The sequence below is a fragment of the Paroedura picta genome, chromosome 3 (genome assembly GCF_049243985.1).
Source record: "Paroedura picta isolate Pp20150507F chromosome 3, Ppicta_v3.0, whole genome shotgun sequence".
In the NCBI taxonomy this organism is placed as follows: Eukaryota; Metazoa; Chordata; class Lepidosauria; order Squamata; family Gekkonidae; genus Paroedura; species Paroedura picta.
The window spans coordinates 164,478,574-164,504,773 of record NC_135371.1 but is presented as its reverse complement, the minus strand read 5'-3'; the positions used below and the strand labels follow the sequence as shown (position 1 = coordinate 164,504,773).

Genomic DNA, 26,200 nt, shown 5'->3' with positions numbered 1-26,200 from the left:
AGTTTACAAAGAAAAATATCATACTCCCCATAAAAAAATACAGGGAAAGAGAAATATACAGAGCAGAGAAAGAGGAACCGGGTTCTAAAATGGCTGTAGCTTTTTTACACGAGCAAAGATATTTACTTTTTTGTTGTACACTTAACGCTCATCATGGCTTGATATTTTGTGTATTCATTGGGCCCGTCACAGATTCAAATTTTGCCCTGTGCTAGAAATTACGTTGTGCATATGTTCACGGCATATGTACAAGTTATCATAAACATGATTTGTAGATTATTTGGATGAGGGATTAGAGGGGATACTTATTAAATTTGCAGACGATACTAAACTGGGAGGGGTAGCAAACACAACAGAAGACAGAATCACAATACAGGATGATCTTGATAGGCTCGAGAAGTGGGCAAAACTGAATAAAATATTCAATAGGACAAATGTAAAGTTCTGCATTTATGTAGGAAAAACCAAATACACCAGTATAAGATGTGGGAGACTTGTCTTGGGAGTAGTATGTGCGAAAAGGATCTAGGAGTCTTAGTAGACCACACTTTGAACATGAGTCAGCAGTGTGACTCAGTGGCTAAAAAGGCAAATGGGATTTTGGGCTGTACTCAAACGGAGTATCGGGTCCAGATCACGGGAGGTGATGGTACCGCTTTACTCTGCTCTGGTTCGGCCTCTCTTGGAGTCCTGTGTTCAGTTTTGGGCACCCCAGTTGGAGAGGGAAGTAGACAAACTGGAGCATGTCCAGAGGAGGGCAACAAAGATGGTGAGGGATTTGGAGACCAAGGCATGTGAAGAAAGGTTGGGGGAGCTTGATCTGTTTAACTTGGAGAGGGTGGGACCTTGGTGGAGTCTTATGCTATGGAGCCCACCCTCCCATTTTCTTCAGGGCAACTGGTCTTTGTCAACGGGGTCTTTAGCTGCCAACTGGTGCTTGGCCACCCTAGTATGAACGCACAGAACAAATGCCTGTCTACTGCACAGGGAAAATCGCATGATTTCATGGTATGAATGTTTACAGTGTCATCTGAATAGGGCTGCTGTCCCCAGTAATTCAAAGGGCCACATTTACATATCTATATTTGTATTAAAATGACCACCCCTCCTGGATTCTGGCTTGGGGTGGTTTGCCACAATGTTACAAACCTCACATCCAAAACATTAACAGTCAAAGCCGATAAAAATCATCAAGTGCATCTGATTCGGTACAGGCACTGGAATGGGCTTACTTGCAGATGCTGCCCCCATTGTGAATACCAGTCTGAAGGAGTGTGGCGTGTGCATGTGTTTGTGAAGATGCCTGCTTGCGTAATTCTACATAATTGATTGATTGATTGATATTTTTATACCGCCCTTCCCTACGGCTCTGGGCGGTTTACATAAAACATTTTTGAACATTCACATAGAACACTATCAAAATCAATATAACAGTATAACAATAACGACAACACATCAACTGGAACAATTAGAACTTCAACAATAACTTGACAATCCCTCAGTCGGTTCGGTCCCTCAGTCTGGGGGGCCCCTGTAGGTGTTATGGCTCAGTCGGCCCCACCAAATGCCTGGTGGAAGAGCTCCTTTTTGCAGGCCCTGCGGAATTGTGGAAATTAAGGGAGAAAAACGTGTGTTTGGATGACCTGCAGCATACACGTACAAGTCAGGGTGCACGTTTTAACTCATGCCCGTGTATGGAAGGTTTGTGTCTCGCATTCTCGATTTCTGGCTGCCTGTTGGCACTTGGCCAACAGGCAGATGTGTGTCAGCCGTTTGCGTTACGGCTCGTGCTCACCCACCTGACTGTGCCCCTCTCTCTAGGACTCATGCCAACGGATCCATTAAGAGGGGCAGCAAGGACAACGCTTCCGAAATCGTCTCTCTGCGCACGGGGATCGGAGTGCAGCTGAAAGACATCAAGGTGTTCAACAGAGCCAGGCAAAAGGGTACGTGAAGGTGGATTTTTATTGACAAAATAGATACCCCTCGTTTCTGCATTCGTAGGGACTGCTTCTCTCAGTATGGAACCTAGGTTTGGCTACTTAATGAGCCTGAATAGCTTTGATTAAATGGACTCCAGGGAATGGTAGAGGACAGAAAGGCCTGGAGGTTCATGGGTCGGACACAACTTCGCACCTAGCAACAACAACAAAGGCTTTGATTAAAAAATGGTATCAAGATTTGGAATCTCTTTATCGTGGCCAAAAGCTGAAAATTACCGCCCATCCATCGTACACAACTAATTTCACAGATCTACAGCTTCCCTTGTTTGAATTCATTGGAGAATCTAGGTAGCAAATCCTCAAAAGGCCTTTTGAGGCCTTTTTTATTTGGAGTGGTAAGCGGCAAGGGCAGCACAAGTGGAACAGACTGAGCTAGAGACTTCGTTCCTCTGGGCGACTGTTCCGATCCGACTACAAAGCACCGTAACCCTGGTTTTATTTCCCTGCGTCGCTCCTCTAGGTACCAACGTATGTGCTCGGAACAACGGCGGCTGCCAGCAATTGTGCCTGTTCCGGGGAGGGGACCAGCGGACGTGCGCGTGCGCCCACGGCATGCTCTCTGAGGACGGCGTGAGCTGCCGCGAGTACGACGGCTACCTGCTGTACTCGGAACGGACCATCCTCAAGAGCATCCACTTGTCCGACGAGAACAACCTCAACGCGCCCATCAAGCCGTTTGAAGACGGCGACCACATGAAAAACGTCATCGCCTTGGCTTTCGACTACCGCTACGGCAGCAAGGGTAGCAACCGCATCTTCTACAGCGACATCCATTTCGGCAACATCCAACAAATCAATGACGACGGCACGGGACGCAGGACTATAGTCGACAGTGAGTACTTTGGAGGCCCCAGGTAGATGGTGAGCGGGTGGGCCGGAAGGGATGTGCCACTGCTTGTCTCTTGTTGCCCTCCCTTGCGTACCCAGGGAATTTGCTGATCGCCACTGTGGGATGGTGGGTGAATTTCCTCCAGGCAAGGCTGGATTCTGGAGATTTTTGGTGGGGGGGGATCACTTGGGCATGGAATTGGGGTAACTGTGGGTGGGCAGGTCGTTGTGAATTTCCTGCATCTTGCAGGGGGTTGAACTAGATGATCTGGAAAAAATTTCAGGAAATTTTTTTTCACAGTCAGAGTAGTTCAGCAGTGGAATAGGCTGCCTAAGGAGGTGGTGAGCTTCCCCTCACTGGCAGTCTTCAAGCAAAGGTTGGATGCACACTTTTCTTGGGTGCTTTAGGATGCTTAGGGCTGATCCTGCATTGAGCAGGGGGTTGGACTAGATGGCCTGTATGGCCCCTTCCAACTCTATGATTCTATGATTCTATCCTAAAGATCCCTTCCGACTCTATGATTCTGTGCCCCTCTTCTTTCTTCCCAGATGGCTCCCACTGGGACAGTGGTTCTCAACATGGGGGTCAGGACCCCTTTGGGGGTCGAATGACCCTTTCACAGGTCTCAACAAGGCAAGCAGCTTGGCAAGGGTGGGGGGGCCATCCACACAACACTCTTGCGGGGTAGATCGAGATAGAGCGTTCGTTTGTCTGGAGCAGCGGAAAAGAGTGAGATCAGCATGGTGGGACAAGAGGCAGAACTGAACTGAGAAACCCCGAGGGTAAAAACAATTTATATACAATCATGATGAACAATGGATCTTCATGCGTAATGTTATGGTTGGGGGTCACCACAACATGAGAAATTGTATTAAAGGGTCAGGGCATTAGGAAGGTTGAGAACCACTGCCTGGGAAGTGTTTGGAGGAGTGCGGGCTGCTCTCCGGGGACCCTGGAGAATCATGGGAAGGTTCATCTGATCCTCCACATAACCTAAAACACCTGCTTCTCTGAGCTGAATGTTTATTTGGAGCTTCAGGGAGCTCGAAGGGTGTGGGGAACCTGTGGAATTGCCGGCTTGTGGCTCTGTCACTGAGAACGCTACTATTTGAACTCAACACAAGGAAAGGAAAGTTTAGCTTGGAGGTTGTGATGGGTTAAAAGAGAGGAAGCGATCTCTGAGACAGGAATCAGTCCATCAGTTCGTTGATTACTGTCCCCGGCCAATAAAAAAAACTATATACAACAACAGTCGTAGTTTAAAGTATTACACATCCAGTCCAGATATTAAAACATGTGCATATACACTATTTTGGAATAAATAAATTCGACGATGATGATGTTAGCCATTCAGTCGAGTCCAGCTTTCGCCGACCGTATGACTCCGCTGTCGCCACGATTTCCGACCTTGCAGTGAAAGTTTATATAAGAGAATTAAAAAATCCAAATTATAACATTTCATCCATCCTAGCCTTGGTTGCCTTGTATAGAGTTTCTGATCTTACAAACCTGAGCCCAAATCCAGCGACCCAGCATGTCGTCTGGTGGTTCCTGTCACATCAAAATCACAAGATGTCATAGTCCCATTGTATACGGCACTGGTCAGACCATACCTGGAGTACTGTGTGCAGTTCTGGAGGCCTCACTTCAAGAAGGATGTCGATAAAATTGAAAGGGTACAGAGGAGAGCGACGAGGATGATCTGGGGCCAAGGGACCAAGCCCTATGAAGATAGGTTGAGGGACTTGGGAATGTTCAGCCTGGAGGAAAGGAGGTTGAGTGGGGACATGATAGCCCTCTTTAAGTATTTGAAAGGTTGTCACTTGGAGGAGGGCAGGATGCTGTTTCTGTTGGCTGCAGAGGAGAGGACGCGCAGTAATGGGTTTAGACTACAAGTACAACGATATAGGCTAGATATCAGGAAAAAATCTTTCACAGAGTAGTTCAGCAGTGGAATAGGCTGCCTAAGGAGGTGGTGAGCTCCCCCTCACTGGCAGTCTTCAAGCACACTTTTCTTGGATGCTTTAGGGCAGGGGTCCCCAACCCCCGGGTTGCGGCCCGGTACCGGGCTGCAAAGGCCATCGTATCGGGCCGCCAGTGGCCGCACCTGCCTCCCCCCCCTGCAGTGCGTGGGGGGGAAAGAGGCCAGTACGGCAGCCGGCGCGCCAGACGGCGCGCCAGCAACGCTAATGCACACGCCCAGAACTGCCGCGCATGCGCGTTTGCGCCCCTGGTGGCCAAAACGCGCATGCGTGGCAACTATGCGCATGCATGTTAGCGCCACCTGGTGGCTAAAACATGTATGCGCGGCAGTTCCGCGTGTGCGCGTTTTTGAGCAACTGCGGCAGCCGGGCCGCTGGCTCTCCCCCACCCCCGGAGGCGGTCCCCGAGCAGATGAAGGTTGGGGACCGCTGCTTTAGGATGCTTGCGGCCTGGGAAGTTTTTTACTGCGGGGGGGGCGGGGAGAGGGAGCCGCGGCCCGGCGCCATGGCCTTCGCGGCCCAGCACCGGGCTGCGGCCCGCAGGTTGGGGACCACTGGACTAGATGGTCTGTGTGGCCCCTTCCAACTCTATGATTCTGTGAGAGGAGATAATTTAGCTTGACTGCATTTGGCTGCCCAGGAAACCCATCTAACAAAGGGCTAATAATTTCCATGCGTATTTGGCTGTAAAACGAGCAGTTGAAAAATGTATGTTTGATTGATTCGGTCTCCTTTGTAAACAGTGACAAAGCCTCTGTTTAAAAGGTATTTTCTTGTATTTCCCTTCCGAAACGGCGGAGAGACGGGACTCGAGAGCTTTGCACGTCACACCCCGCATGACGAATTGTGCCCAGAAGACATTAAGGAGCCCGTGCAAATTTTGAAAAATAAGCTGCCTTGGTCCTTGGATTGCTGCTGAGCGCAAACACATGCGATGACCTGGGGAGCATTCAGAGAAGGGCAGATTTGAAATCCAGCTGGGGAACGTCTTTTGCTTGGCTGCACTTCAGCAGCAAGACCCCCAAATATGTCAAAATAAGGGCAAGGATCTAAAGCCTCTGTAGGGTAGAACACAATTTTAAAATTTAGTATTGACGTTACCCTAGGCCAGGGGTAGTCAAACTGCGGCCCTCCAGATGTCCATGGACTACAATTCCCAGGAGCCCCCTGCCAGCATTCGCTGGCAGGGGGCTCCTGGGAATTGTAGTCCATGGACATCTGGAGGGCCGCAGTTTGACTACCCCTGCCCTAGGCTTATCGCATAGCCTCAATAAAATCAGTGCATGCACGCATACCAATGCCTCCACTGACCAGGCGCATTTCGGCATTACCACCTTTCTCAATGGCCAGGCATCAAATAAAAACAGCATACATAAAACACAAGAAATCCAATCATTGTTGCATGCCGTTAGCTCCTTTGTATAAAATGATGTTATGTAAGACACTGTGGACTTCAGTCAGTTCTGTGGATATGAAGGCCAGATAAAACAAATTGAGGCCTCTAAATTTTCCAAAGCAGGCCCTGGTCAAGGGGAGCACTTTCCGTGTCCGGTAAGTAGGAGCCAACCTTCATCCAAAGGATGCTGCAGGTGTCCTACCCTCAGAGGCTTGAGTTCATTGCCCTGATTTTGACCCTTTTAGGTTCTTGAATTTGATTGGGTCAGGATATTGTCTCCTTTCTGTTTTGGATCATAGAACCATAGAGTTGGAAGGGGCCACACAGGCCATCTAGTCCAACCCCCTGCTCAACGCAGGCTCAGCCCTAAGCATCCTAAAGCATCCAAGAAAAGTGTGTATCCAACCTTTGCTTGAAGACTGCCAGTGAAGATAATATAGTTGGTGAACTTCAGCGGCTCCAGTTAAAATGTAAAAATCTACTGATCTTCAGCAGATGAGATGGGGCCCATGTGAGGGTTGTGCCCTGACCTGAGGAGAGACATATCCCTAGGCACCACCATAATTTCAAGGAAAAGTAATTGAAGGGGTGCAAAGGGATCCCCTCAGTACCATGCCTGGGAAAGGACAGCACCCATTCTCCTCCCTCTTCATCTCAAATGTGCTGCTCTAATATTTAGCCCTAGGTTCCTTTTTTCCGCCATAGTTTCCCATCCTTCTCATGTATTGTTTATTTCATTCATTCATTCATTCGATTTATATACCGCCCCTGACTGTGAGATCTCGGGGTGGTGAACACAGAACCAATGGGGAGTACGTTATAACATTTGGGACCATGAACAATGAATGTAACAGTAGTAACGACTGGGCAGGTACAACGCTTAGGGAACAAACAGTTTCTGCTTGGGACATTATTGGATGTCAGGAGTTGCCTGGTAAGAGACCAGGTTGTAGGCAGGTCCTTGTGGCTGGCCCTTACCCGTAAGCACGGCGGAAGAGCTCCGTTTTGCAAGCCCATTAGAAATGAGGGGGCTCAGTCTACCCCGATTATGATGAATGATGCTACTATTAGTTGGCCAAGATTATTTGGCCTAGGAATTCATAAAAACTTGGGGCACGGATTTAATTAAAACTTTTAAAGCCTGGCTTTTCCTTAAGCATCGACCCATTAGAGATGGTGAAATCATTTTCATACATGTATTATCACAACACTTCGGTTTGGGTTCCTTCCCCCCCCCCACAAGAATACTATGAAAAGCACTGTGAGCCCTTCCCAATTAAAGAAACAAGCCGCCATGTATTTTTGAGAGAGAGAAAAAATTATCAGAACTCTTTGAGCCCCGTTGCAACAGGCAGGAGCGATTAAATTCTGGACTATCTTTCCAGGCAGTTTTAATTATTAGGAGTCGATTTGGGGGGGGGGGGAGCCTCTCCCTGCTTCAGTGCATTATGGAGTGCTCAGCTGAGGATCGTCCATGAGGCCACGAGGCAGCTGATGAGCCCATGGGGTGATGGTCAGTTGCAAATGTTTAAATAAAAATCAATTTTCTCCAGCCAAGCCAATAATTTCCCTGTGCTGAAAGCTCTGGTGGTTAAGGGGATTTGGCAAGGCGCTGATTATTGGCAGGTGGATTATTAGGCCATTTGTCAGAAATGCAAACACGGCTCCTTTGTATTGTTTGGGCGAGGGTACTGTTCAGCGATGGACCATTGATCCTGAGCAAATCTCTCTTCAGCAGACTGTATCGCTCCTTAGATTGCCCCAGTGAGTGGCCATGCTGATGCCAGTTTGTGCCCACAGCGCCTGCTGCATCGCCGAGATTCCCAGAGGTTTCAGAATCCGTATAATAGAGTTGGACGGGACCTCCAGGGTCATCTAGTCCAACCCCCTGCACTATGCAGGACACTCACATCCCTATCGCTCATCCACTGTAACCCCTTGAGCCTTCACAGAATCAGCCTCTCCATCAGATGGCCATCCAGCCTCTGTTTAAAAATCTCCAAAGATGGAGAACCTGGGACCTTCTGCATGCCAAGCAGATGCACTAGCACTGAGCCACAGGATATGCATGCAACATTTTATTTATTTATATTTATTTATTTATTAGATTTATTCCTCGCCTCTCCCCAGAGGCCCCAGGCGAGTTACAGACATATAAAACCCCAACAAAAACATACAATAAAACATATAAAACATATCGTACATAATCCCCAGATAATAAAACAAGATGTGGTAAAAATTCAGTTCATATCTACTCTACCCCTTGGTAGCCCACTATCGCGCGGGAGGGAGGACAGAGAGTGCCAGATGGAGCACACTACTGCCGCTGTGGGGGGGGGGGGCAGATCTTCCGTTATCCTGAGATCATTGGTATCCCTAGAATTGTTGACTGCAGCTCCCGAAGGTCCTGTACAGTGGGCTCTCCCAGCATGGTGTAGTGGTTAAGAGTGGTGGACTCTAATCTTGAGAGGTAAAGGTATCCCCTGTGCAAGCACCGGTTCATGTCTGACCCTTGGGGTGATGCCCTCCAGCGTTTTCATGGCAGACTCAATACGGGGTGGTTTGCCAGTGCCTTCCCCAGTCATTACCCAGTGCTCTCAGCTTGTTGTGGGGAGAGGAAAGGGGAAAGGGGATTGTAAGCCGCTTTGGCACTCGTTCAGGGAGTAAAAAGCAAGGTACAAAAAAAAAATCTCTTCTCCTCCTTCTTCTGATTTGGAGACCCAGGTGTGATCCTCCACTCCTGCCCCACATGCAGCCAGCTTAAGGACCTTGGGTTAGTCAGTTTCCTTAGAGCTCTCTCAGCCCTATCTACCTCACAGGGTGTCCGTTGTGGGGATGTTTGTAAGCCGTGTCAGAACTCCCTTGTGTGGTGAAAAGTGGGGGATAAAACCCATCTCCTCCTCCATCTCCTTCTTTTCCTCCTCCTTCTCTTCTTTTTCTTCTTCTTCTTCTTCTTCTTCTTCTTCTTCTTCTTCTTCTTCTTCTTCTTCTTCTTCTTCTTCTTCTTCTTCTTCTTCTTCTTCTTCATCAACATTCAGTGCCAGTGTGGGACCTTCCACGCAAGCCAACCATATACACTACCACGGCCACATGGCCCTTCTCCATTACCTCCTTGTAGTGATATTTTTTGCAGTGGAGTGAATGTTGCAGCCTGAGAAAAGAGCCACAAGGGCCATCCTCTTTAGTAAATGATTTAAATGTAAAACAGAGTCTCCGTTGCTTTGAGTTAGAGAAGCAAGAGGGCTCTGGTAGGGAGGAATGAATTGGACCTGTCTGGAAGTGCAGTTTATAACTCATTGTTAGCTGTGCTTTGGGAGACCTCATGCTTGGGAGCCTTGAGCCTTTCCTGCTGCACGCACTCACTCCGAATTAGCTGCTGCTGGGATCCATTGATCTTTTAACTCTCATTAGCTAGATATATGGTGCCATTAGTCTTGCTCAGAAGTTGACCTCCACGGAAGAAGAGAGAACAGCCCCTGCTGCTGGCTAAACAAAGACTTTCTCGAAACTCCACAACCTTCAGATTTCAGGAGAGAGTTTTCTCAAGAGGCCCATTAACTTACTAGGGGAGGCATGAATGACTGGCTGGCCTTTGCATGTAGCGAAACAGTGGCTTTTTACATAGGGAGTTGGCTGGCATGAGTTTTAAACTTGTGTTTTTTACAGCCCTGTGCTAATCTGTCACGCAGCCTGTATACTCATTAGCGGTTCTTGCATAATGGGCCATGGTCGATGTCATACTTGAGCAGTCTTGCCAAGCCACTGGGGAAGACTCATGCATCCTCTGGTCTTCTAAATCAGGGGTAGTCAACCTGTGGTCCTTCAGATGTCCATGGACTACAATTCCCAGGAGCCCCTACCAGTAGGGGCTCCTGGGAATTGTAGTCCATGGACATCTGGAGGACCACAGGTTGACTACCCTTGTTCTAAATAACTCAGTCTAGCCCTGACTAGGTGAGAGTATATAGATTAGAGAGGCGTATTCTTCAGTGCAAGAGATTTTGCTGAATCCCCCAAAGAGCAGCAAGCAAAAAGTTGGACGTGAAGTCAAAATCTTATCAGAATGTGAGGTAGAGAAGCTTTAGCCATTTCTGGATGAGGGCAATGCAAAACAGGTAAGGAGAAGACAGTCTGCCAGATCAGGCAGTGAAGGCATTCCTGGACTGTACCACTATTAAGCTATAAGCAGAGGGATCCTACTGGCCTGCAGAACACTTGCTTGCAGAATAGTCACATGGAGGATTATTCAGTCTAGTCTTCTTCCACACAAGCTGTTTTTCTGGGAACAGGGATCTGAAGTGGTACAGTCTAAAAGAAAACTTCCTGGTTAATTGAGTAGTGCTAAAGGCAGGACTTCAAGCCAATTTGGTATAGTGGTTAGGAGTGTGGACTTCTAATCTGGCATGCTGGGTTCGATTCTGCACTCCCCCACCACATGCAACCAGCTGGGTGACCTTGGGCTCGCCACGGCACTGATAAAACTGTTCTGACCGAGCAGTAATATCAGGGCTCTCTCAGCCTCACCCACCCCACAGGGTGTCCCATTGTGGGGAGAGGAATGGGAAGGCGACTATAAACCTCTCTGAGACTCCTTCGGGTAGGGAAAAGCGGCATATAAGAACCAACTCTTCTTTAGTAATCTCAGGGCTCTCTCAACCTCACCTCCCTCACAGGGTGTCTGTTGTGCGGAGAGGAAAGGGAAGGTGAATGTAAGCCGCTTTGTGCCTCTTTCGGGTAGAGAAAAGCGGCATATAAGAACCAACTCTTCTTTTTCTTCTTGTATCAGAGAATCAGTACCAGGGAAGCTGTAGAGTGGTATAATGTGAGAGCAAACACAGCAAGAAAATCAAGCAATCTGCAGAATCAATGCATGTGCAAGAACAAATAATATCAAACCTATTCGGCTTCCTGTTACAGAGAGGGCTATTGGGAGGGTGGGACCAAAGAGACCACAACAGTCGAATTAACTTTAAGCCATGAGTGACAGATAATCTGCAGAGCAAGGCGGAGGATTGAGTCCTTGACAAGTCCTGGGATGTTGTGTCCACCTCCTTTTGCTACAGGTCTGTATAGAAATGAGGGGTTCAATTGAAATCTCAACACTCTCTCCTCTCAACAGATGTTGGTTCAGTCGAGGGGCTAGCCTACCACCGAGGCTGGGATACTTTGTACTGGACTAGCTACACCACGTCCACCATTACGCGGCACACTGTGAATCAGACTCGCCCCGGAGCTTTTGAACGAGACACAGTCATCACCATGTCTGGGGATGACCATCCTCGAGCCTTCGTGCTGGACGAGTGCCAGAAGTAAGTTCCAGCGTAGCTGGAATGACTTGAAAGCAAGTTCTCTGTCTTGTTGAGGAGCGGGGGAGACCAATTGTTTGTATTTATGTATCCATTTTTACCTATGCCTCATTAATGCTCAGCCCCTAAAGGATCCTGTAAAGACTTATCATTAAACAATGGTAAATCCTTTCTTTCATTGTGGAAGGCCTATGGTTTGTATTTATGTATCCCTTTAACCCTATCCCCCAGCAGTGCTCATCCCTTAAGTTCTCCTGTAGCCACTTATGATTATTTAGTTCTGCAAAGTGATTTAAAACAAGTGTGAAAAGAAAACCACCGAAATAATCAGAACTATCTGCTTCATTGACTATGCTAAAGCCTTTGATTGTGTGGACCACAACAAATTGTGGCAAGTTGTTAAAGAGATGGGAATACCCGAGCATCTTATCTGTCTCTTGAGAAATTTATATGCAGGTCAAGAAGCAACAGTGAGAACCAGGCATGGAATCACTGATTGGTTCAAAATTGAGAAAGGCTGTATAGGCCTTGCCTATTTAACTTGTATGCGGAGCACATCATGAGAAAGGTAGGGTTAGATGAGTCACAAATTGGGATCAAGATTGCAGGGAGAAATATCAACAACCTCAGATATGCAGATGATACCACTTTAATGGCAGAAAGCGAAGAGGAACTAAAGAGCCTGTTGATGCGGGTAAAGGAGGAGAGTGCAAAAGTTGGCTTGAAACTCAACATTAAGAAAACGAAGATCATGGCATCTGGCCCTCTCAATTCCTGGCAAATAGATGGGGAAGAAATGGAGATAGTGACAGATTTTATTTTCCTGGGCTCCAAGATCACTGCAGATGGGGACTACAGCAAAGAAATTAAAAGACGCTTGCTCCTGGGGAGGAAAGCTATGGCAAATCTAGACAGCATCCTAAAAAGCAGAGACATCACCCTGCCAACAAAAGTGCGTTTAGTCAAGGCTATGGTCTTCCCAGTTGCAATGTATGGCTGTGAAAGTTGGACCATAAGGAAGGCCGAGCGTCAAAGAATTGAGGCTTTTGAACTCTGGTGCTGGAGAAGACTCTTGCGAGTCCCTTGGACTGCTAGGCGAACAAACCGGTCAGTCCTAGAGGAGATCAGCCCTGACTGCTCCTTAGAAGGCCAGATCCTGAAGATGAAACTCAAATACTTTGGCCACCTCATGAGAAGGAAGGACTCCCTGGAGAAGAGCCTAATGCTGGGAGCAATTGAGGGCAAAAGAAGAAAGGGACGACAGAGAATGAGGTGGCTGGATGGAGTCACTGAAGCAGTCGGTGCAAACTTAAATGGACTCCGGGGAATGGTAGAGGACAGGAAGGCCTGGAGGATCATTGTCCATGGGGTTGCAATGGGTCGGACACGACTTCGCACCTAACAACAACAACAACAACAACACCTGGTTAGGCTCCTGAAATTCTGCAAGGGAGACAGCCATGATCTGGAACAGTCTCAGCCAGTCACTTCCCTGTAGCTCTTCCCAGCCATTACAGACCGGACCAAGGCAGGGAGGCCTGAGATGGGTTATCGTTCAGAGTTTGCCTGGAGAATTTGCAACACTCTTCAATTCGCTTTCCTCCTCACTTCTCTTCCAGCCTAATGTTCTGGACCAACTGGAACGAGCAGCACCCCAGCATCATGCGGGCCTCACTGTCCGGCGCCAATATGATCACCATCATCGATAAAGACATCCGTACGCCCAACGGCCTGGCCATTGACCACAAGGCTGAGAAGATCTATTTCTCCGATGCCACCCTGGACAAGATTGAGCGGTGCGAATACGATGGCTCCCAACGACAAGTAAGTCCTGCTTTCGGGAGGGTTTTCTCCCAGGATGGGAAGGACCAAACTTATTATTGAAACATCAACCAGGTCATGCTGTGACATAGAGCAGGGCATTGGTTACTGTGTGTTCCAGGAGTGGCTAAACTGTGGCTTTCCCGATCTCCGTGGACTACAATTCCCATGAGCCCCCACCAACATGGCCAGTTGTCAGGAGCTCATGGGAATTGTAGTCTACAAAGATCTGGAGAGCCACAGTTTGGCCGCCCTTGAACCTACACCCTACTTCTGTCCTGAATGGGGGAGCACTTTACAACAGTGGCCCCCAACCTTTTTATCACCGGGGACCACTCAACGCCGGGGACCACTCAACGCCTTTTACTGAGGCCCGGTGTGGGGGGGGATAGTTTACTCCTCTACTCTCAACCACTGCTCTAAAGCTCTCTGATCGCTATGGTAATGTTTAAACATCCCTTCAAAATAAGATACAGACACGCAACAACAATGAAGTGTGTTGTAAAGGTCTGGGGGGGATGAAGTAAAGGGCCGGGGTGGTGGGGAGAAGGCGTCCTTTGGGGCCCACCTCCAATTAGTCGAAGGACCACACGTGGTCCGCGGCCCACAGGTTGGGGATCGCTACTTTACAATATGTTTTTCCACTACTCTGTTTTATCCTCACAACAACCCTGTGAGGAAGGTTAGGCTGAGCGAGTGAGGACTCCAAGGTCACCTGCAAGCTTCTGTGATAGCATGGTTATTCTAACCAGACTGCCCCAGATTCTATTGCAACACAATCACTGAGAAGTGACAAAGAGCACAAGGAATTTTGCGGATAACTGGAGACTTCCATAGAGAGGGCTTTTATTCCTCTTTCTTGGTTTATTTTAGCTAGAGAGGCTCTATAGTTTTTATCAGAGATGCTCTGTTTTATCGGAGACGATGCTAGGACAAAAGAATTCTGTGTCTAAACCACTGCCCATTGTCCTTTTGGCGCAGGGGAGGGGGTTGAAAGATTGTCTGTCTCCAGCCTTTAGAGCAGAATTCTCAGTGACTTTATCAAACCGCATAAGCAAGCATTTGTGTGTGTCTGCTGTGACAACAATGGAGCATCTTTGTTTGGGGAGACAAGCATATCACGAATCGAGGGAGGACCTCTAAGGAGCTGACCCATTAAAAGCCAGAGACTGGGAATCTAGCCATTTCCTCCTGTCTCTGCACAAAGCTGGAAGTGTATTAAAAACTATTGTCTCTGTCCAGGCTTTGTTCACCCGCCTTTGTTTTAATGTCCAGGCATCAGCTTCTTGCCAGAATGGACTGGTATGTGTCTTAGAACAAATACCAGCTCTTTACCAAGAGGTAACGCTCCCCAGTAACATATGGTGAACTGCCTGTCTGGGAGCCAGTGCAGGGCAGTGGGTAGAAGAAGAAGAAGAAGAAGAAGAGTTGGTTCTTATATGCCGCTTTTCCCTACCCGAAGGAGGCTCAAAGCGGCTTACAGTCGCCTTCCCTTCCTTTCCCCACAACAGACACCCTGTGGGGTGGGTGAGGCTGAGAGAGCCCTGATATCTGCTCGGTCAGAACAGTTTTATCAGTGCCGTGGCGAGCCCAAGGTCCCCCAGCTGGTTGCATGTGGGGGAGCGCAGAATCGAACCTGGCATGCCAGATTAGAAGTCCGCACTCCTAACCACTACACCAAACTGGCTCACCAAACTGGCTCTGGGTAGAGTGTCGGACAAGGAGAGTCCAGGTTCAAATCCCCAATCTTCCATAAAAGCTGGCTGGGCACTGCTAGGTCAGTCACTCAAAGCTTGTCCGGGGAATTTGCACTGCTCTTCCATTTATTTATTCATTTTTTTGTATTTCTATGCCGCCCTTCCCCGAAGGCTCAGGTCCGCTCTTGAAAGTCCAATACAATACGATGCCGATTTAAAATCCAATTGTCATTATTTGAAAACCTGTTCCGCCAAGCTTCTCGGTTCATCTCCTCTTTTCAGAGGATGGGAAGAGGCAAGTCATAAAGCACGATCCTCGATAGTTGTAGACAGGGGTAGTCAAACTGCGGCCCTCCAGATGTCCATGGACTACAATTCCCAGCGAATGCTGGCAGGGGCTCCTGGGAATTGTAGTCCATGGACATCTGGAGGGCCGCAGTTGGACTACCCCACCTTCCTAGCCAAAGTGGCCTTGCCGTGGAATTCCCGCTGCCCGTAGACTACGATTCCCATGAGCCCTTGCTGCTAAGGCAGGGGCTCATGGGGATTGTAGTCCATGGACATCTGGAGGGCCGCAGTTTGACTACCCCTGGTTGTAGACGGATGGGTGGGTGTCCCCCTTAACCTACCTCACAGGGTTGTGGTGAGGATGCAGCAGGAGAGGAGTAAGTTGTAAGCCGCTTTCGGTCCCTGTTGTCAGGGAGAAAAGTGAGACCATCAAACATGATTTCAATAGTGACAAGGCTGAGCGTATGCATCATGTGGGTAACCCTGTATCTAATGTTATATGTAATGATTTCTGAGCTAGTGTAATTCCTGTCGGTGATGGATCTCTGTACCCTGCTAACGTGACGGCGATACCCAACAGGTCATCTTGAAGGCAGAGCCAGTGCACCCCTTTGGGCTGGCTGTCTACGGGGACTACATCTTCTGGACGGACTGGGTGCGCCGGGCTGTGCAGCGCGCCAACAAATACGTGGGCTCTGACATGAAGCATCTCCGCATTGACATCCCCCAACAACCCATGGGCATCATCGCGGTGGCCAATGACACCAATAGCTGTAAGGAAAACCTTTTGCTTTCGGAAGGCACAGTATGGCGGATCCTCAGCAGTCCTTCCACATCTTTGGAGGGGGGGGGAGCTAGGTGGGACCTGGGAATCCCCTGGAAGTATAGCTCATCTCCAGACGAAATAGATTGGTTTCCGTGGAGGAAATGGCTCCTTGGGAGGGGGGACTCTATAGCATTAGACTCCACTGAGGTGCCCCAAATCCCCTCCACTCTTGGCTCCACCCCCAAAGTCTCCAGGGATTCCCCAACCCAGAGCTGGCAACCCCATCCAGACTACAGAGATCAGTTCCCCTAGAGAAAAGGGCTTCTTGGGAGGGGGGACTCCATAGCATGAGACTCCCCTGAGGTCCCTCCCTGCCCCAAATCTCATCCACTCCTGGCTCCACCTCCAAAGCTCACTTTTTAAAACTTGTCAGCAGGCTCTAGGATTCAGAAGACCGCTTCAGACACAGAAATGTAATTCTGCACGCAGTCAGCGGTTCACAATCACCTGTGCTACTGCCTCCCCAGATTTTGCGTATAGATGCACACATGTTCATGTTTATGGTAACTTGTACATATACCATGAACATATGCATAATGTAATTTCCAGCACAGGCCCGTCCATTCCCAACTCCACCCCCAAAGTCTCCAGGTATTCCCCCACCAAGAGCTGGCAGCCCCATCCAGACTACAGAGATCAGTTCCCCTGGAGGAAAGGGCTGCTTGGGAGGGGGGACTCCATAGCATTAGACTCCACTGAGGTCCCTCCCTGCCCCAGATCCTGCCCCCTCCTGGCTCCACCCCCAATGTCTCCAGGTATTCCTCACCGCAGAGCTGGCAACCCCATCCAAACTACAGAGATCAGTTCCCCTGTTCTGTAATCTACAGGCCGAAGTGTCTGTTTTTCTTGCTGGTCCCCAGGAGAACTGTTATAGCTACCCCCCCCCCCCCAATACAGCTGGTTCTGTAATCCCTGAACCCTTCCAGATCACAGGCTGAGTGAATCCCACACCTTGGAGGGTATGTCAGAGCTCATCCTGCACCCCACCCCACTCCATGCAACGGTTCAGATGTACACATTCTGGAACTGCCGTGACTGCCTAGAGGGGAGCTAACCTCAGGAAGGAGCAGATCTGGAAACACTTCTTTAAACAAGGATGCACTATCCCTGTTCGTGAAAGGTTAATAGTAGGAGAGGATGACCCCTTCATAGATTAATCTTTGTCTAGAATGGAGAGCAGTGGAGGATTCTGGGATAGCTCTGAGTAGATTCTGTGAACAAACTCAGTGGACTCCATTTCTGAGAAAATGTATATTGGGATTGGGTTGTTAATGCTTAACATGGTTCTATTCAAGCCAGGCTGTTGGGTGTGTCCCATCCCCAATCACTAATTCTTGCACCTATTTTCTCCCCTACTTTACACCACCCAGGCGAACTCTCCCTCTGCAGAGTGAACAACGGTGGCTGCCAGGACTTATGCCTCCCCACACCCAAGGGCCAAGTGGTCTGCGCTTGCCGTGGAGATAGGACCCTTCAGGAAGATCTTACCTGCAGAGGTGAGTGTTTGTCACGGATGCAGTCAGATGTCTCAATATCTAGTAAGTGCGGGAAACGTCTGTTTTTCCAGAATCTGTGCCTGCTGCACAAAAGGTATGGGTGTTTACGTGATGCAGAGCTGAAAGCCATGGCTTCTCCACGTTGATCGATTTTTATGTGTGAAAATTTGAGAAAGCATCCGGGGAAGTGTTTGGTCGGACTGTCAAATGAAGAGGATCTTCTCAGGCATGCAGAGAAGCCAGGCTTTCTCAACAGGGGTTTTGTGAAACCCTGAGGCAAACCTGAGTCCGGGGCAAACCTGAGGGTTTTTTTTTTTTACACAAAGGTGTCACTTGATTGAGTGGGAGTTAATTAATTTTGATTTTTTTTATTATAAAAAAATATCGGCCAATATGACCATATATGTTCATGTGAACTGGCGCCCCCCATTGACCAATGATGGGCCTGGAGGGGCTGGAAAGGGGAGGGGCCCCAGTCATAAAAATCTTTCCTGATTGAGGCTAGTCGCATGTGGTAGTGACTGGACTCCAGAGAGGTAAAGCATCTCATTTTAACTTAATTGTGTTGGGGGGGGGGAGGGGGTGGCATGGGTGACAGAGCAGCGAATGCCTGTCCCAACCCAGAGTAGACCACTAGGCTGTTTCTGGCATTGGGGGTGGGGTGAGGTGGGGAGGGATGACGGAGCATGATGTCACATCCAGTGGGAGTGTCTGGGTGATGTCACTTCTGGAAGCCTGAAGAATATTTCAAGGGTTTCTCAATGGTATAAAAAGATTGAGAAAGACTGGTATAAGTGGTGAACAGGCAATGGGCACAGGGCAAGGAAAAACACCTTCAAATCTCTCTTTCAGCTATAGAATGGCAGCATCTAGTACTAATCTCTAAAAATCCATGTAGGACCACCTCTTGCCCTGCGTTTGGGAAAGGCACATGAATCTGCCAGAGCTGCTGACCCAACCATTTGCCCCTCTAGTGTGCCTTAGAGCAGTGGCCCCCAACCTGCGGGCCGCGGCCCGGTGCCGGGCTGCGAAGGCCATGGCGCCGGGCCGCGGCTCCCTCTCCCCGCCCCTCCCCTGCAGTAAAAAACTTCCCTGGCCGCAAGCTTGCGGCCCGGGAAGCTTCTTACTGCGGGAGGGCGGGGAGAGGGAATCAGGGTCGCGCCGCGCACTGCGCATGCATGGCTGGGCCGCGCATGCACCATGCGCTGCCGAAATCGCACATGCACGGCACTTTTGCGCATGCGTGAAAGTGCCACGCATGCGCGATTTTGGCCACGTGTGGCGCATGCGCAGCCTGGCCGCGCATGCGCAATGCCTGGGCGGGGCAGTTGCCCTGCCTGTCCCCAGCCTCAGAAAGGTTGGGGACCACTGCCTTAGAGTTTCACGGCGAATGCATGTTGTTCTAGCTGTGGCAGCTTCGCTCCATGCTTTCTTTCACATGCAGGACTTCTGTATTTTATTTGTTATTATTCATTTATGTTACTTACAATCCAGCTATCTGACAAGGACTCGAGACAAATTACATTCACATTGTGAGTCATTATAGTCAACAAAACAGGGATGTTCAGTAAGCAAAGCATTAGGGTTTTATACGTCTGGAGCCATCCAAAAAGAACAGAAGAATAAATATTCACGTGGCATGTTAAACAGTATAAGAATGGCATCATAAGAACCTATTTTATTGGTTTTCAAATTTATATGCCACCCTTCCCTGAAGGCTCAGGGATCCTGACAGTACATCCTAAAATGATATTTCAAAATAATCGAATTTACATTTAAAACACTCAGGGGACTTCCCACCTTCTTTCTGGTAGGAGGGGAGGTGGTGTTAAAGTGCTTTGGTAGTTTGCCACTGATTGGACATAGACCTCTTTGTTGTTCATGTAGGAAAGCCGGCTTAGTAGTAGTATTTGTAGGGCTCATCTAAGTTTGAGAACTATTTTGTGCAGTGCAATCTTGTTACTGGTGCAGAGAAGCTGTAATTCATACTATAGTCCAGTGGTCCCCAACCCCCAGTCCGGGGACCGGTCCGTGGATCATTCGGTACCGGGCCACACCTCCTCCTCATCTTCTTCCCCGGCTGCTGCCTTGGGGGCTGCCCTGCCACTCTACCACTGGCTCACATTTGTTGCTATCCAGCAGCCACCATGGCTGGGGCTCCCCCTCAGCGTGGCACTGTGCAGCTGCTGCTGGCAGTGCCCTCCAGCAGGCGGCGGGAAGTCAGGGGCGCCGGCGGGAAAGCAAGTGGAGCAGGGGCTCAGGCGGCAGCGACATCCCTCGGCAAAAGACTACCCCCCCCCCCGAGCCTCAGTACAATTCTCAAGCGTTGACCAGTCCATGGTGATAAAAAGGTTGGGGACCACTGCTATAGTCCTCTTCTGCCTTTTTCTGAATATATGTTCCACCTATTGTTATGGAGACTAGCTTGACATCTGGTGCAGTCTCAGAACTAGGAGAGGCTGTGAGTGTATCCTGAAACCATCTCCCATGAACCAGAAGCCTCTCTGCTACACTGTTCTCCCTTCTTTTAGCTGCCAACTCCACCTGCCACGTGCACACTGAGTTCGAGTGTGGGAATGGAGACTGCATCGACTTCAGCCGGACCTGCGACGGCGTGGCCCAGTGCAAGGACAAGTCGGATGAGAAGCAATCCTACTGCAGTAAGGTTCCCATCCTCCCTCCTCTGTTCCTAGTCGCCTCCCTCCGTTAGCCTGCCCTGCAGATGGCTGCGGCCATGGTTGTCACTTCCCTTGGGTTGTTTGGACCCTAGCTCTGTGGCCACGGTTATCTTTTCCTTGGATTGTTCAGACCCTAGCTCTGCGGCCACGGTTGTCTTTTCCCTTGGGTTGTTTGGACCCTGAATGGTGGTGAGCTCCGTGTAAAGCATCCCCTTCCAGAAGGGTATTTGTTTCTATTTCTCCTTTCTCATACACTCACCCCCTTTCTCACTTTGTGTTGCAGACAACCGCAAGTGTAAGAAGGGCTACTTCCACTGTGTCAACAAGCGCTGCGTGGCCAACAGGTTCTTGTGCAACGGCGCGGACGATTGTGGGGACAACTCGGACGAAATGGCTTGTAACAGTTAAGTGCTCGGGACTAGGAGGCCGTTTGAAACGGGAGGGCCACCATTGCTCTGACTGTCCTCGTAGGCCGGGGCAATATTTTCAGTGCCTGCCACGGTTGTGTGAAGCGTTCCTGTCACACAAGTAGGCTGCATTGAGGCTGCATTGTGCAGCAGGCTGCAACGTGGGTTCTCTATTACAGCGTTCCCAACCTTTAAGATTCTGACTCAGCATGGTGGGGGTTGGGCTAGATGACCCATGAGATCCCTTCTAACTCTAGGATTCTATGATTCTATGAATCTGGTGGGTGTGACCACAAGACAGCTGCCACAGAAGAGGGGCAGAGCCAGCCGCAAAACGGCCACTGCCGCTTAGCTTCCGTCACACTTTGGAGAGCCTTGTGCTGTGATAACAACTGCTGCCAAAGCAGCCTTTACTGATTTATCCTTTGTTGTGGCCTGTCTCAGCTGACTCAGAACGGATCACAGCACATTTACAGTTGCATAAAATTCTTAAATGCCATCTAAAACCTAACAGAACTAGAGTCCAGTAGCACCTTTAAGACCAACAAAGGTTTATTCAAGGCATGCACTCAAAAGCTCACGCCTTGAACAAATCTTCGTTGGTCTTAAAGGTGCTATTGGAATCTAGTTTTGTTGTGCTACTTCAGACTAACACAGCGACCCACTTGAATCAATCTAAAACCTAGTTTGAGTTACAGTTTCAGAACAAGGTAAGCTCTCGTATTGCCCATCAGATCCTCTCCTGGGAGGGATTGGGGAGGGCACAATGTCAGCCTCCCTCAGGTGTATTGTTTGGGGGGGGGATGCGGATGCAGGCTGTGAGATCAGATGTCAGTTCTGATCCAAGGGTCCATGCCCTATGAAGATAGGTTGAGGGACTTGGGAATGTTCAGCCTGGAGAAAAGGAGGTTGATAGGGGACATGGTAGCCCTCTTTAAGTATTTGAAAGGTTGTCACTTGGAAGAGGGCAGGATGCTGTTTCTGTTGGCTGCAGAGGAGAGGATGCGCAGTAATGGGTTTCATCTACAAGTACAACGATATAGGCTAGATATCAGGAAAAAATGCTCACAGTCAGAGTAGTTCAGCAGTGGAATAGGCTGCCTAAGGAGGTGGTGAGCTCTCCCTCACTGGCAGTTTTCAAGCAAAGGTTGGATGCACACTTTTCTTGGATGCTTTAGGATGCTTTGGGCTGATCCTGCGTTGAGCAGGGGGTTGGACTAGATGGCCTGTATGGCCCCTTCCAACTCTGATTCTATGATTCTGGCTAGACAGTAATGTACCAAAGAGAATTGTGCCTGGCTGGCTCCATCAATACAGCAGCCAACCTTTTGCTTATGATCCTTGAAGCAAACACAAAACCTTTTGGGATGGAGTCACCTTCCTCGTGCAACCTGTGAAGGAACTCGAAGTACAGTCGCTGTGAGAAATCGTTACGTATAGAGTTTCTGTAGCCCGATACACTTTATACGCTTTTGAGTGAAAAATGCTACATGTAAGGTTTTTGTTGCCTGTTTTGTAGAGGGACCCATATGCCTTTGAGTGAACACGGGACGGTGAATCCACGCTGTTAGGTTTTGTGCTTGCTTCAAGCAAAAAAATAAATACCAAAAAAAAAGAATACAAGCAAGAAGTTTTGCTTGTTTATTGATCAACCCAGCCAGGCACAGGTTTCTTTTGTATGTTATTGTGTCCTTGCATCTCCCGGTTGTTTTGTGATGAAGTTTTCGTTAGGCCTCAGCCATAGGCCTAGCAGAACAGCTCTGCCTTGCAAGCCCTGCAGAATTGTTTCAGGTCACATGGGGCTCCAGTTCACAGGGCTCTGTACAGCCAATCAAATCTCCAGCGGCTAATCAGAAGCCTCGTTGGGCAGCAGCCCCACCTGGATCCACCCATTTCCTCAAAACACCAGCGAGACCCTGGCACCTTCATAACTCCATGCCTAGTATTGTGCAGATATATCTGATGGAGAGGCTGATTCTGTGAAGCTTCAAGGGGGTGGCAGGTTACAGTGGATGAGCGATAGAGTTGTGAGTGTCCTGCATAGTGCAGGGGGTTGGACTAGATGACCCAGGAGGTCCCTTCCAACTCTATGATTCTATGATTATATATACATCCTGCCAGTCCCTGAACCAGGATGCAAGCTGTAAGCAGACATTCTGGAAGCCAGCACAAATAGCCTTATAACCGTAATCTGCTTGTTGCATGTTCTATACCGAGCCCTTTTCTTCTTTCTTTTCAAATGGTGGCTTTGCATCTTGGTTGGAAACAAATCCTCGGCTAGGATTTATTGCCTTGGACATGAGCGTTTCACTGTGGGTCGATAAACAAAACCACGATGACATATTATGTCTGTTCAGGGCCGCTAGACAAAGAGCCACAGAAGTCAGTCCTGCTGGCCATTAATGATTTGCTTAAGTGATCTCCTCCATTTCCACCCTGCTTGTCCACCCAGTCAGCCCACAAAGCAGCGCAGTAAGAGGATATAATTACGGCTGAAATAATGCCCATGTAGAACCTGAATTAACAAATTGCTCATTTAAAATAACATTAAGAACACAGCAAGGGGGGGGGAATTACTAGAACAGTTGACGGGATTTTAAAAAGAAACAAGCTCGTTCTGCATACGTTGGATAATGCACTTTCAGTGCACTTTATTATTGTTGTTATTATTAGATTTATTTCCCGCCTCTCCCGACAGGCTCGAGGCGGGTCACAACAACTAACCCCATTAAAATTCCCATTAAAACATCAAACTACTAACATGACGGCTAAAAAAATTGCATCCCTCCCCCAATTATCAAAGAGGTAAAGAGGAAAGGATGGGGGAGTAACGTACACTCCCCCGTACACTTAGAATCAGGTATTCCGATTTTGCACAGGAAAATCCAGCAGCAAAAGGACACTGAAAGGGCATTATCAATGTGGGCATTTTTGCTGGTTGTGGAAAGCCAAGGGGGGGTTGTTAGGGATTCCAGGGGACTTTGTAGGGAAGTACATTCAACCATCAAGGGGCTGCCACAGAGAACATAAGGCCCCTGCTGGATCAAGACCAGTCCAACTTTCTGTCTCACGCAGTGGCCAAGCAGTTTCTCTTCCTCCGGAAGGCCAACAACAGGGAATGGAGGCCTTTTCTTGATCTTGTCTCTTGGCATTCATATTCCAAGGAGCCTCTGAAGTTAGAGACTTTCTTAGTGACCATGACCAGTAGCTACCACAAATCTATTTAATCCCTTTTCAAAGCTGCCTGCCTATGCCTGTGATTGCTATAGCAATTAATTCCAGATCAAGTTCAAGGCCATGGTTTTGACCTTCAAGGCCATTTGCGGTCTGGGCCCAGTGTATCTTAGGGACTCTGCAAATACTAATAGGTTGGTCCTTGGCCCGTGCAAAACTTTTGGGCCCCCACCTGGTGGAATGAGCTCTCACAAGAGCTATAGGCCCTGCTTGAACAAATGCAATTCCACAGGGCCTGCAAGACAGCTCTTCCACCAGGATTTGGGCTGAGGCCACGTTAAGGGGGAAATCTTGGGTACCTCCTCTGATATCCTATGACGAAATCCAGCTAAATCTTCCTGGGTAGATGTTCAGCAGCCGGGGGGGGGGGGTTAAAGGGGTTGTTTTAGGCTTATTAGTGTTGTGTGTTTTTAACTTGTATTGTTTTTACACTGTTGTGAGCCGCTGCAAGCTGGCTGGGCCAAGAGCAGCAGCATATAAATTTAAGAAATAAAATAAATAAAAATACATCCTTTGGCAACCAATTCCACATTTTAGTTACTCCCTGTGTAAAGAGAAGGCCATACACCTAGAGCAGTTGTTCTCAACCTGGGGGTCGGGACCCCTTTGGGGATCGAATGACCCTTTCACAGGGGTCGCCGCAGGGCAAGCAGCTTGGCAGGGGTGGGCACCGTATTCACGACAGCCTTGCGGGGTAGATCGAGATAGTGTTCATCGGTCTGGAGCAGCAGAAAAGAACAAGATTGGCGTGATGGGACGAGGCAGAACTGAACTTAGAAACTCCGGAAAAAAACGAATTTATATACAATCATGAACAATGGATCTTCATGCCATTGGTCAATTTTGGTTTAATTTCTGTGAAAAAAACACTTGCATAATTTTAGGGTTGGGGGTCACCACAACATGAGGAACTGTATTGAAGGGTCGAGGCATTAGGAAGGTTGAGAATCACTGCCCTAGGGGATTTGGAAAACCCCGCAGAGGTCCCAGCTCTCTGTGCCACTTCCTTCCGAAAACCCCCTAGTTAGCTAACCACTGCCACCCAGAAATCTGAGACAACTTCCTGCCAGACAGGGTTGCATGTCCCACACTCTATCTATCATCTATCTATCCATCCATCCATCCATCCATCTATCATCTATCTATCCATCCATCCATCCATCCATCCATCCATCCATCCATCTATCATCTATCTATCCATCCAGCCATCCATCCATCCATCCATCCATCCATCCATCCATCCATCTATCATCTATCTATCTATCCATCCATCCATCCAGCCATCCATCCATCCATCCATCCATCCATCCATCCATCTATCATCTATCTATCCATCCATCCATCCATCCATCCATCCATCCATCCATCCATCATCTATCTATCCATCCATCCAGCCATCCATCCATCCATCCATCCATCTATCTATCCATCTATCATCCATCCATCCATCCATCTATCTATCATTACATTTCTATCCCACCACTCCCACAAGGGCTCACAATATAAAACCCCATTTCATAAAATCCCAATACCTAAAAGCCCCAAGAAAACTTACAAAAACCAACAATTACTCGAACATAGCAATCCAAGCACGGCGGTAAAAACAGGGGGAGGATCCGCTTCCTACCAACACTAACCTCGGGATGGAGGGGGGCAGATGACCTCAGTCTGCCCAATAGCCCCGCAAGATTCCAAAGCCCAGATATTCTCATGCGCGCCGGCCTCAACCGTAGACCTGGTGGAAGAGCTCCGTCTTACAGGCCCTGCGGAATGCCTCTACACCTGTGTTGCAGTTTAGAAGCTCTGCTCCATCGCGATGTCTCCTATGTGGCCCCTCCGACTCAGCTGAAGCCTCACTCTCGCCATCTGTTCCTTCCAGAGACGAGCTGCGCCACCACGGAGTTCCGTTGCCGGGACGGGACCTGCATCGGCAACTCGAGCCGCTGCAACCATCAAATCGACTGCGAGGATGCGTCAGATGAGATGAACTGCAGTGAGTGTTGCCTAAGCAGCGCGAAAGCGTTTGACAGCTTGATTTCTTGCCTCTTTCCACTTCCGAGTCTGGTTGGGCAGATCCAGCCCACGCTCTTCCAGCCTTGAGGAAGCTTCATCAGTGCCAGAGCCCATCAAGCCAGCCCTTGATGTGCCTTTCTATGACGGCACATTGCGGGCAGTTAAGCCTCACTCTCTGGGATGGTGACATTGCGTAGGAGCTGGAACTGGTCGGTGGGAAGTGC

The 26,200-nt window shown here is 48.8% G+C and overlaps 1 protein-coding gene across 6 annotated transcripts in view; it reads left to right on the top strand.

Moving 5' to 3' along the window:
* Nucleotides 1-26,200, top strand: part of LRP1 (LDL receptor related protein 1) — a 423,359-nt gene that overhangs the window by 340,759 nt on the left and 56,400 nt on the right. For all 6 annotated transcript variants that reach the window (XM_077329218.1, XM_077329223.1, XM_077329222.1 and 3 more), the window contains 9 exons: nucleotides 1,822-1,946; nucleotides 2,464-2,835; nucleotides 11,330-11,519; nucleotides 13,136-13,340; nucleotides 15,903-16,095; nucleotides 17,519-17,644; nucleotides 20,176-20,304; nucleotides 20,606-20,725; nucleotides 25,843-25,956. In XM_077329218.1, coding sequence (XP_077185333.1) covers nucleotides 1,822-1,946; nucleotides 2,464-2,835; nucleotides 11,330-11,519; nucleotides 13,136-13,340; nucleotides 15,903-16,095; nucleotides 17,519-17,644; nucleotides 20,176-20,304; nucleotides 20,606-20,725; nucleotides 25,843-25,956 — 1,574 coding nt within the window. The remainder of the gene's footprint in view (nucleotides 1-1,821; nucleotides 1,947-2,463; nucleotides 2,836-11,329; nucleotides 11,520-13,135; nucleotides 13,341-15,902; nucleotides 16,096-17,518; nucleotides 17,645-20,175; nucleotides 20,305-20,605; nucleotides 20,726-25,842; nucleotides 25,957-26,200) is intronic.